General features: G+C 34.5%; 1 protein-coding gene across 1 annotated transcript in view; it reads left to right on the forward strand.

Annotated features, from left to right (window-relative positions):
- The first annotated feature begins 8,310 nt into the window (after positions 1-8,310).
- The window catches only part of LOC137618908 (THAP domain-containing protein 2-like), a 35,304-nt gene continuing 30,916 nt past the window's right edge, over positions 8,311-12,698 (forward strand). Inside the window, exons 1-2 of the mRNA XM_068349110.1 lie at positions 8,311-8,599; positions 8,909-9,174. Of these exons, the coding sequence (XP_068205211.1) occupies positions 8,311-8,599; positions 8,909-9,174 (555 nt within the window). The remainder of the gene's footprint in view (positions 8,600-8,908; positions 9,175-12,698) is intronic.

Genomic DNA, 12,698 nt, shown 5'->3' on the forward strand with positions numbered 1-12,698 from the left:
TATACATTGCTGGTCATCATTCTACTTTTCTTTATATATATATATATATATATATATATATATATATTATATATATATATATATATATATATATATATATATATATATATATATACAGAGAGAGAGAGAGAGAGAGAGAGAGAGAGAGAGAGAGAGAGAGAGAGAGAGAGAGAGAGTATTAGTGTACGCGACCTGTCGAAAAGGACGACTAGATATTTACATAGATTCAACCCTTCCCTCCCTCTCCCCATTTCCTAGTCTTCATCTGACGAGGTCTCGTACTATTCTTCCGATTTCCCTATTTCCTGTCCTCGTTTGGCAATTTTTTTCTGTTGAAACCCTTGGGCTTAGCGCATTTCGCTTTTCGAACTAGGGCTGTAGCTTAGCAAGTAATAATAATAATAATAATAATAATAATAATAATAATAATAATAATATTTCTGAGGCTCACCTGATGGAAAGAAAGCTACCATTTTATAGATTGCTTCGCTTTTTAATTATGGCTTATTTCGGTATTTTCTCCTCAATATTTACTATTTATCAAAGTTAAGGGAAACAATATTCGATGAATTGAGAAGATAATAGTTGAGTATAAGATACTTATTGATGAAAAGGAAACCTTATCAGAGAGAGAGAGAGAGAGAGAGAGAGAGAGAGAGAGAGAGAGAGAGAGAGAGAGAGAGAGAGAGAGAGATAAATTTATCAGTAAGGAGACAATAAAATTAGTCTTTCGTTTTAATACTACCGGGATTTACCATCGGTCATGTAGATGTATATTTATTTATGTGCTTCGAATGTTCAACTCCTAGTGGATGTCTTATTTATTTAGGATCATTCACCGAGTGGGAAGAAGGAGGGACTATTTCCTTCCTAAGGACACTTCTATCGCCTGCATAATCCAAACAAACAATCGCCTTGGAGTCTCAGCGATAATACTGATAAACCTTTAGCGATATTGCTTTTATCAATCCATAGTGAATGAAAGTGAAATCGGTCAAATGACCCCTTGACCTCAGAAGAAGTTACATGGGAGAACTCGGAGTGATTGCCATCGATAGATATTTCTTTTTGTGGTTGGTATTTGTATTTTGTAATGATCGATAAAATTACAATGTGATTTTTAGTCATTTATATGTATTGCATTTTTCCCATTGTTTTTCCATTTACCCTCTTCCCCTTTTTTCCCATATCGGTAAACAATCACATGAAAGATAGATTTGGGAAAATTAGACTTGGGAGAGCAACTCGAGCAACAACTGGTTTGGGACTTGAAAATTTCTTTAATTTTTTAGAGGCAGAATCAGCAAAGATTTGAAAGTGTGATTCTGATCATCTGATTTAATAGGAAGGAAAATAGGTAATTTTATTCGACAATGAAAGAGAGAGAGAGAGAGAGAGAGAGAGAGGAGAGAGAGAGAGAGAGAGAGAGAGAGAGAGAGAGAGAGAGAGAGAGAGAGAGAGAGAATTAGCTTCAGGAAAAATCTAAGTCTAATGAAATTAAAATTTATCATTCTATTAGCCCTAAAAGGCCCCCATTTGAATATTCAGACATCAAAATACATTTTTTGTGGCTTAGGGTATAGGAGAAATTTCTCACGAAATCGCAAGAAAGGCCTACCATTGGTTAATATTGCATTGAAAAGACAGGAAAAAATATAATGCAAGCTGTATAAATCACTTTACCTGATTGAAATATTATCCTAATGAAAGAAAATTCATATACTTCGATATATATATATATATATATATATATATATATATATATATATATATATATATATATATATATATATATATATGTGTGTGTGTGTGTGTGTGTGTGTGTGTGTGTGTGTAAATACCTGCATCCCTATATCTTGTCTTACACTGAATCTTATTCTATAAGAATTCTTCTCCTGAAGGAGATTGACTGACACCTGCAGAAGTTGGGGATTTCCCGCAACTCAGTCTGAGGGATTTTGTTGGACTGAAAGGGATTAGACCACACGGTTTGTATATTAGGGATTATAATCCACGAATTATGTAAAGCCCCGGAGAGAAGAAGCCGGGTCATTCAAAAACTCTTGAATTAGTATCTTAGTCGATTATTGCTTGTTTAAATCAATTACCATAAGTTCGTTTAACATGACAAAAGCTCGTATAGCAATATCATGGACTCTCTCTCTCTCTCTCTCTCTCTCTCTCTCTCTCTCTCTCTCTCTCTCTCTCTCTCTCTCTCTCTCTCTCTCTAAGACATGCTAAAATAGCTGGACTAATCTTACAAAGTCACCTCTCATTTTTATTCAAATCATCATCATCATCATCATCATCTCCTCCTCGCCTATTGACGCAAAGGGCCTCAGTTAGTTTTCGCCAGTCGTCTCTTTTATTCAAATAGCATAAGGGAAATGTAATTATTAAACAAATTAAGATATGTAGAAGACAGAAAGTGATAACTTGAATAAGCAGAGATGTCAAATATGATTGAAAAGAAAAGATTCCCCAATAATCAGAAATATGAGGAATGATAATAATTAAAAAAAAAGATACGAGGTCTAATAATTGACCTTGACAACATTCATTCACTGTATTTATTTGCGGCAAGGTCATCTGATGTGGCCATTATTAAATGATCAAAAAGTTTATTGTAACATATTGCAATATTAGTTCTCGAAAAGTATTTAGATAATACATTTGATTTACCAAAGTAAAATTCCATATTTTTTTCTTTTATTTACCCATAATTGTCGTTAGCTAAGCCTCCAGTGTGAATTCATTATGAATGTTAGTGTATGAGAGAGAGAGAGAGAGAGAGAGAGAGAGAGAGAGAGAGAGAGAGAGAGAGAGAAAAGAGTAGTATTCTTCTTAAGAACATGACGACAGACAATTATATCCCACATTTTATCAGTCTTGGGTCTAAGACCTAAAACTTTCTCTCTTCCGGCTTCACTTTTGACGACTGACTCTTTTCAAAGGAGAGAGAAAAAAAGCACTTTCTCTCATTTTTCTTTTTCTAAAGCAATTATTTCACATATGAATTTCTCTTCTTGTAAACAACGCAGGACATACCATGATGCTAATTGCTTCCTTGCTTCCTTTCGTGTGTCGTTTCTCTTGATAATATCTGCAAAACAATCTTCGTATTTTCTTCTTATTTTCCTTCTCTTCTCTCCAGTCATTTCTTCATTTTCACCCTCTGCTTATTCCCCTTTACCAGTCATTGCTTTCTTGCCCCAGTCATCAGCCTTGGTCAATTTCTTACAGCTATTCAGTCATTCCTTGTATTTTCCCTTCATATCTTTTTATATCGATTAGGAACACTAGTAACTAAAAATAATTAAACACTCATGAAAATACACCAAGAAAGAAAGAAGAAAAGGTAAATAGGGAAACATTTTATCAATTTTTTTTCTTATTGTGTGCCTGGTAAGCAGTAAACTATAGCTGATCACAGACAGAGGTGGAGTGAGGATGGATGAACGAAAAAACACTCATTTGGTCTTATCAAAGTTCCATACAAAAGTGAACCTTCGTTTCCAATGCAAAAAAAGCAGAATCAAAAGCAGGACAGCCTTGTCCAGCAGGCAATCCTTCCTCTCCCCAACCAGGCAAAGTTATGCGTCATCAGAGGTGAGAAATTTAGTTCACATTTATAGAATGACCTTTATTTCACCCCCGAACCTGACGAGGTTATATATTTGTTACTGTATTTTACTTGATTGTTAGTCGACGATTGTGCATTGAAGTTATTATAAACAAAGGCAAAATAAGAAAATAAACACAACGTAATTGCGCATACCCGTATAAAATGTCAACCATCACTGAGCTATTGATCGGTTGGGACAGGAGGCGCAAACTTTATCATTATTACTTGACAAATCGATTTTGTTTATGGTGAAGTTGTTGTTTATCTTGGTCTGAAATACGATCATATGAAGCTAGTTTCATAATTTAAGAAATATGGTTTAGTTTTTAGAAGTGAAGCCAGTTGGGAAGCAACACAGCTTTCAGATTCAGTCTTACGTTAAACTAAGGATGTGGCAGTCTAAGGGGGGGGGGGGGCATTGGGGCGTAGCCCCCCCCCACCCCCACCCCCCTGTAGGTAAGGATATGGCTCCTAGGTTAGGTTAAATGAGGAATCTCATTTTAGAGATGGTGTTATTTAGTTTGTTTCCCTTTAAAGTGTTGTTTTCCAGTCATAACTTTTGAAATCTTACTACAAAGGCTTCCGGCTATGTGAAACCATTCACATGCTTCACATACACACACATACGAAAATACACCGAAAGAAAGCGAAGTTGTTTACATTTTCAATGACAGATCGTTTCTAAAGAAAAATATTGCAAAATCAAATGCTATTATGGAGGTATTCTCTGAAATATCAGGAGAGAGAGAGAGAGAGAGAGAGAGAGAGAGAGAGAGAGAGAGAGAGAGAGAGAGAAAGCATACTATTCATCATGGTAATCTTGTTTGTTATAAAATTGCTGAGCAACGGTTAACAGTTTTGCTTAGACTACGTTCTTTAGAATGATGAGATGACGTCATCTTTAAGGTGAAAATGAAGGAATCCCAGGTCGTGTTTACATCCTTCTCTGCTCTGTAGTGTTGTTGTTGTTGTTGTTGTTGTTGTTGTTGTTGTTGTCGTGAATCGAGATTGCCTTGTTTCAAATCGAGTTGTTTAATCCTATCACTTTGCGAAAAACAGCAAATTAATTGTCAAATCTGTTGTCCCGTTTTATCTGTCTTATCGAATATCATTGAAATAAAACTAAACTCGGATATCAAACAGACTTTTCAAGGTTTAGTTTTAAGTCAGGCAATTTATATCCTGAGTATACAATTACAGAATTAAGATCAAATAAGAGGAAAAGGTTATGTTTGTTCAGAAGGGAAAGTTCAGTCAAGACCAAGAGGCATCTCAGTGTTATGAGGACAGAGGAAAGATGTACAGCAGTCTCGAATTAGAAGAAATTCTAAAGGGGTTTTACTTAACACACTTTTGTATACAACGATCGGAAAGACACATTCACCATTCATTCTCCACTGGAAGACAGCAGTGAGTCTAACAGGTAAAGACATTGAAAGGCTGAAAACGATAGAAAAAAAGTTATTTGGGAAAATATGACTCTGCAAAGATATTGTCACATTAATTAATAGAAGAAAGGGATGTGAGTCTTATGAAAACAAGTGTGGGAGATTAGAAACAACACTGTATGGAAAAGATAACCAACAGAAAACAAGAAAAGGAAATTGTGGAAAGCACCAATAAAGTAAAGTATTAACAAGAGTTACACCTAAATAACACATGTATCAAAGAAATGGAAAAAAAAGACAAAAATCAAAACCAGACAATTAAATGCTTATAAGGAGAAAGGAGACTTGGGAAAGAAGGAGCTCAGAGATATCGAGGAAATAGGAAGGAGTAATTAAAAAGGAAAACTAGTGAGACTAAGCTTTTGCTTCAATAATATTTCTCAAAAGTAAACATCAGAGTAAATTAGCACTAAAATCTGGTATATGACGAACAGCAGTACAGACAGCAATGTCCATGTCCTTAACCTAGGAGATTATTATTCTTTTGCAATATACATCTGAGTAATACTGTAAATAATGTCTACTTTGAGATCTTCTGCCTTCTTCACTCACTTTCATAAGATAATAAACTTTTTCAAGCACAATTGGAAATTAAGATACACGAGGTCAAGAGGGAAGCCGAAAATACCATCATCATCGCAAATCAAGGGTCGAAGATGACCTCAAATGACCCTTGGATGGGTCTTAACTAGAAGAAGTGATATTCAAGACACTATTAGTAAGAGGGCTTTGAAGCTTTAAGGCTACATTTTGGAACCTGTTAAGAAGTAATGTTTCCTTTTAATGACTCTCTCTCTCTCTCTCTCTCTCTCTCTCTCTCTCTCTCTCTCTCTCTCTCTCTCTCTCTCCAAACTTGCACTAGGAAAAGGAACAGAGAAGTTGTGGAGATCAATCTTTTGTAATGTAACTGTTTACATATTAATTCACGGTTATATTTTATTGGAACTCTTATTTAAAGCTTATTTCTTTTGTCTTTAATCAATGAAAGAAAGCTAAAAAATGCTCTAAATAATTGATAATATAAGAATAATTTTACTTATCCCTTCATCCACACGAATCAAAGTCATATGAAAAAAAAAAGAAGATTATAGCACTAAATAATGTTTCATGTAACTATTGAACTATGCGTCATTTAAAAGCGAAGAATAACGAAAAGCGAACCATTGAGTTAAAGTGTGCTCTGTATAATCTTCTATATTTGTTTACTAAAACATTTAACTTACATGTAAGGTGTCTGTCTGTCTGTCTGTACTGAGATTCAGTCTGTTTCCGTTTGGACATCAACCAAGCTTTAACATACTTTTGTACAAATCCTGTTCTTCTGAAAACATCAAGATTTTTATGCGCGGTTATAGTTCATTCACAGAATTGATGGATGATTTGTAAAATGAGACTTTGAATGACTCGTTCATGGCTTAATGAAATTGGAATAGGAGGAATGTGATCAATTAAGCATCTTCGCTACTTTGGCTGTCTTCTTCTTACGGACTTATTCAGAGGTGAATTGATCTTCGTTGTGTGTGTACAGCCTCTCATCATTTCCAAAACTAATCTCCTTGCCCTAAGGATATGTTGTCCATAGAATCAAGGTATCCTTTAAATCATCTAAAAGAAATATATATAATCATTCTAATAAAAAGAAATCATATTTTTTATAATTAACTCCTCCGTCTTCCCGTTATCGACTGCAATATAGGGCGGAACATTCTATAGTAAACTGAGAGCTATTATAAAATAGTTCCATGGAGTATTGACAGTAACTCCTTGCAGCGATTGACAGGATCTGTCGATGAAGGCAAAGACCCGTCTCTATGATTTTGTTAACGAGAGAGAGAGAGAGAGAGAGAGAGAGAGAGAGAGAGAGAGAGAGAGAGAGAGAGAGAGACCTTGAGAAAGTGAAAAAATTAAATAGTTTGTGTAGCATTTCATTGATGACAAACGAATTTTAAAAGCCCTTTGATTTTTTATCAGAGAATGGAATAAGAGCTGAAAGATATTTCGTACTGTATTCCCATCACCATAATAAATCATGTATTATAAGAAGTTACCATTGTAAAATTTTGAAATCATTATAAAATCCCTTTAAAGAGATCCTGTCTGTGAATTGACCTATGTTGTTGATAAATCGAATGACATTTGAAGAGAGACAACAATACATTTCAAAAATAAATCTGCTGGAAAATGGAGTAGTTTTAGACATAACCCTGATTTAACAAACTTTTAGGCTAATAGCGTTGATTATAAAACATGTAATCTTTATTTATTCCACAAATATGTGTTGATGGAACTGTTCCAGAACCTGTAATCAATTCAAGTCTCTTTGTGACTGACTGATGGAAGGGAACATTCAAAATTGATGATGCTCTCTCGTATATCATTAATTAAGGAAATGTTCAACCCGAATAAGCTTTTGGAAATGTATCATTGATAATTGTCTGAATGTCTGTCTCGCCATTCGTCTGGTCTTTATTTAGAAGTCATGTTGTAATTGAGAGCAAATTCTTGATTGGTACATTGAAGCACCTCATTTGTTTTGTTATCTTATGGTACTTGATTGCTTGCACTGATTTATCATTATATTGTGATGCTACTTTACTTATGCAATTAATGAACATCTCATTTTACTATCAAACTATTTGGACGTATTTTCTCGTCTATAATGTTAGAGATAATTATTATGAATAAAATATATTTCATTGTCCCCAAACAACAGCAAAGTATGTATTTTCATTCAATATATCAGGTTGAACAAAATAAAAAATAGTCTTAGAAACAGATAGATCAAATCTAAAGTTATATATTTCCCATTTCCGGTGATTCATTAAAGGGTAAAAGCTAAAAACGAGAAATGAATAAATATATCTCTAATACTTAGGGTTAGAACTCATCAATAATCTTATTGTTAATGCGAAGTAAAATTGACACTTGTCTCTTGTGGCGCAGACAATGGAATAATGCGTATTAGAGTTCCTGGACTTTGAACGTAGCCTACTAATCTTCAAAACTGTCCATTTTCACTATTTGGATTCAACAAATTATATTTTCTGCATCGGAAAATAAAGATTTGGTCTTGGTTCCAAGCAAGGTCCTTTAATGGGAGAGGTCGGCTCATCAGTGAGGTACGCGCATGTGGGCGGAGCTTTTGTGACGTCGTTTATCGGTGACGGTGGCTGAGGTTTGACCTGACTAGACGTAGTCTTATTTGATATCTGTCACATTCATTAACTTCCAGCAGCCATGCCTTCCAATTGTGCTGTATTTGGATGCCATAATAAGAGCAAAAAGACCATTAATATGGGCATTCGTTATTTTACTTTCCCAAAAGAAGAAAATACGAAGAAGAAATGGATGCACGCTCGTAAACGCGCAGACGATGTTAACTGGAAGCGTGCTCTAATTTGTTCAGTCCATCTTAATGCAGAGGACTATGCTGATGACATGAAGTACCGACTTCTGGGAATTGAAAAAACAAAAAATCAACGTCCACTGAACGAAGAGGCTATTCCATCCCTTTTTTTACCCAATGGTAAGTTACAAGTTGAGCAATTTGCCAAAAACCTGCATGATACATTTCTTCCCTTCAACTCTATTTTCCTAAAATATTTTACTGGCTGTGACACCTAGATTATGAAAAGTAAATTGCATTAGACTATCAAATTAAAGTCCTCTGCCATTGTCTTTAAGTGATGATTAAATATATGGAAAATATTAAGTTCTTTGTTCTTTAATTGATTGATTTGAGGTTTTCTGGCATCCTGGCGTCTAAGGTCATTGACGCCGAAATTATAAATTGTTGTGATTTCATAAAATCTGAAATGCAACACTGTCTTTTTAGGTCAATGTGTATCTGAAATGGAAGAGGAGAGATGTGCACGAGTCATAAAGCGAGGACTGAAGAGGACAGCCCAGGAAATGCTATTTGAAATAGAGAATTCTAATTCAGATACCAATGAAGTTTCTCCAGAAGTCTCTGTTCAAGAAATTATTCCACAGCCTGAAGAAAGTTCCGAACAAAATAGAATTAAACAAGCAGAGGAAGTTGAGGAGCTGAAGAAAAAGATAGAACATTTGGAAAAGAACAATCAAGAACTCCTGGAACTGGTTAGTTTAGAAGTGACAGAGCCTAGGTTCACATTAACTGAAATAAACAAGTTATTTCAACCTGTGCTAAGTACAACAACACCGATAAAATCTCTCATAATAATAAGTCAATGGAGCGATGAAGACATATCGTTAGCTTTCACTCTCAGAAGCATAAGCACCAAATGCTATTCATATTTGTGAACTAAAAGAGGATTTCCTCTGCCATCAAAAAGTACACTGAATAAACGAACACAAAATCTCAAAAGTGAGCTGGGTTTTTTGCATTCGGTTCTGCCACTGATGAAGGCAAAGTCAGAAACAATGACAGAAATTGAAAAAAACTTGCCGTTATTTCATTTGATGAAATGAATATTTCTAGTAAGGGATGGACGTTTCATATGAACCTCATGATAAAGTTCAAGTGGTTATGTTAAGAGGCTTGACGGCAACCTGGAAGCAACCCATATACTACCAATATGATGACTCTAATGTGCATAAAAAACTGACTGGTATTGTAAATGTTGAAAAGGCTGGATTTGCCGTCGTGGCAATTGTCCATGATCTTCGATCTACTAATTTGAGGGTTTGGAAAGAATTCGGGATTGATCCCCTTAACCCAGAAAAAGTCTTTTTAAAAATCCATGTGCTGACAGGAATATCTTCATATTTGCTGATGCTCCCCATATGATAAAGTTAATTATAAATCATTTTCTGGATCACGGTTTTCTTATGGAAAATGGAAATAGCGTATCTGATGCCTGTGTCCGTGAAATGCTAATGAAAACCGTATCAGAGTATGCCTTAGCATGTAAAATTAATAAAACACATTAATGTAAGTGGCTTACAAAGACAGCCTGTAAGTATGCTGCACAGCTACTTTCAAAGTCATGTGATAAGGCATTGTATTTTTTAGGAGAAAGGGGCTTTAATGGAGAGGAACAATTAGAAGGAAACTGCCGATTTTATAGCTACAGTGAATGAATGGTTCGATGTCATGAATTCTTCTATGATGTTAGGAGACATAAAAGCCCGCAATGCATTTGTGAGAGATTTGGATAGCCAGAAAAGTGTTCTAAAAAGAATGGTTGATGCTAGGCTGGGAATGAGGGTAAAAAATCCAAAATTTAATTGCCTTTACAAATTCCAAAAAGGTGTGATATTATCTTGTCACTCAATGATTGGGCTATAAAACATGCTAAAACAGCCAGGACATTTCTTTTATTATGACAAGGAGATTGAATCAAGACTGTCTTGAAATTTTTTTTGGGATGTATTAGGCAGATGAGGGGTTCTCATGATCATCCCGATGCAGTAAATTTCAAGTACAGATTGAAAAACTTTTTGCTAAGTAGGGATATTGAACTTGTTAGCGATAAGGCAAATGAAAACCTTGATCCGTTATCCCATGAAATGGTATCATCTGAACGTGATGGAAATGGACCTGATAAATCTTTCAATGACAGGGAACTGGCCTTAGAAATATGTATGACAAACATCATTTTTAGAGACCTTTAATTTGATGTGGATCTTAAGAATGACGAAATGTTCCCTGAGGAAACAGAATTTGCCAAATGTCAGAAATCCATTGACACCACAGAATCTGTTATCGAGGAATAGTCCTTAAGATATATCGGTGGATATGTAGTGAAAAAAGATTTTGTTTAAATATCCAAATTTAGTGTATATTGTTGATAGTAGGACGTCAGCGACATGGGCCCATTATATAAGTGAAGGAAAACTCTATGCACCATCCGACGATTTTTTTTTTCTAAACTAAAAATTTGTAGAGAAATTTCTTGAGCAATGCATGGGTATGGGCTTAGACCAGGAACAGAATGCATAAAAACAATGGCTGCTGAAATGAAATCTGCTGTCACTGGTGTTCCTGACGAGGTTGTGGAATTTTTGACCAAAATATCAGTGTTTTTTAGAATGCGGCACCTCAACAACATTATCGACATAAGTAAAAAGAAACAGATGACTTGCAGGAGTACAGTAAGGAAAACCATGAAAACAACAACTTAAATTTTCCTCCTGGGGTGCACACCTGGCTCGGTGAGAAACAAACTCATGCTTATCTGAATTCCATCACTATTAAACTGTCATATTTGTTCTGTTAATCTGTTAGGATTAAAATGAGAATCCTTAACTGGTTGTGTAGGATGTAGTACCAATGACAACTTTCTCTACATTAATCTATACCTCTTTGGTTAAGGTTAAGTGGCAGTCAATACATTACAGTATTTGTGTTCCCTTTTAAGATACATCTATACCCTATGACTATGTTTAGAAGCATCAGAATATTATTAAACTTTGATGTAAGGTCTACCCTAAGGATAATCTGTACTTTAATAAAAAAATAGAAATAAAATATTAAGGAGTGCTTTTATTTTGGAAAGGTATCCTTGCATCGTGTTACTACGTATACCTGTCAGTCAATGCTGTCAAGGGAGACTATAGAGGTCTGACGTCATGCGCAGACGGAACGTATTTTCGCTCGCTGATGAGCCGACCTCTCCCATTAAAGGACCTTGGGTAAAGCAATATAAAACCTGATAATCCAGTAATGAAAACTCTCAGCAAATCCATTGTAAAATTAAGTAAAAGAACCGCCAACGTTTATGATAATACATATCATGATATGGAATCCGGGCCCTCCATCAATAATAAAAGAGGGAGAGAGAGAGATTGTTAATAAATTTATTACTCCCGAAGACATCAAACAATATATATATATATATATATATATATATATATATATATATATATATATATATATATATATATATATATAATATATATATATATATATATATATATATATATATATATATATATATATATATATATATATATATATATATATATATAGAGAGAGAGAGAGAGAGAGAGAGAGAGAGAGAGAGAGAGAGAGAGAGAGAGAGAGAGAGATTTCAAATGTTTTTGTCAGTAATAGATTGTATTTTTTGTTTTTGTCATTAATAGATAGTATTTTTTATTTATTTTTTTTTTTGTTAAAAGAATATCATAAGTAAAGAAGATTAGGAATTTAAATGTAGAATTTTGAAATTCTCAGAAGTTGAAAATACTTTTGGAAAATTAATTTATCTATTTTGATATTTGTTAATGAAAGATTACCCATTGTACTCTATTTCTATAAAAGGGGATTTACATGTTATGAAACTTTTCCGAAGGACCCGTCTCTCTCTCTCTCTCTCTCTCTCTCTCTCTCTCTCTCTCTCTCTCTCTCTCTCTCTCTCTCTCTCAGTCAAGATCTTGCTAAACTAAAAGCGAAGTGGAATTAGTTTAGTGGAGTCTGAGTGTTTAGAAATGGAATTAACTATCTAGTCATCTCCAATTGTTACCGCTCTAACCTTCAGTGGAGAATAAAGACAGAAATATTCACTATATAATAAATTTCATAAATTGTAATAATTTATTTCGAATTACTGAATATTTGAACAAGAATCACTAATTACGTCATTTACTTAGTATTTATCATAACTGAGGAATTCGTCAAGAAACAGAAGCAACGTTGTCAA

The sequence above is a fragment of the Palaemon carinicauda genome, chromosome 25, assembly GCF_036898095.1.
Source record: "Palaemon carinicauda isolate YSFRI2023 chromosome 25, ASM3689809v2, whole genome shotgun sequence".
In the NCBI taxonomy this organism is placed as follows: Eukaryota; Metazoa; Arthropoda; class Malacostraca; order Decapoda; family Palaemonidae; genus Palaemon; species Palaemon carinicauda.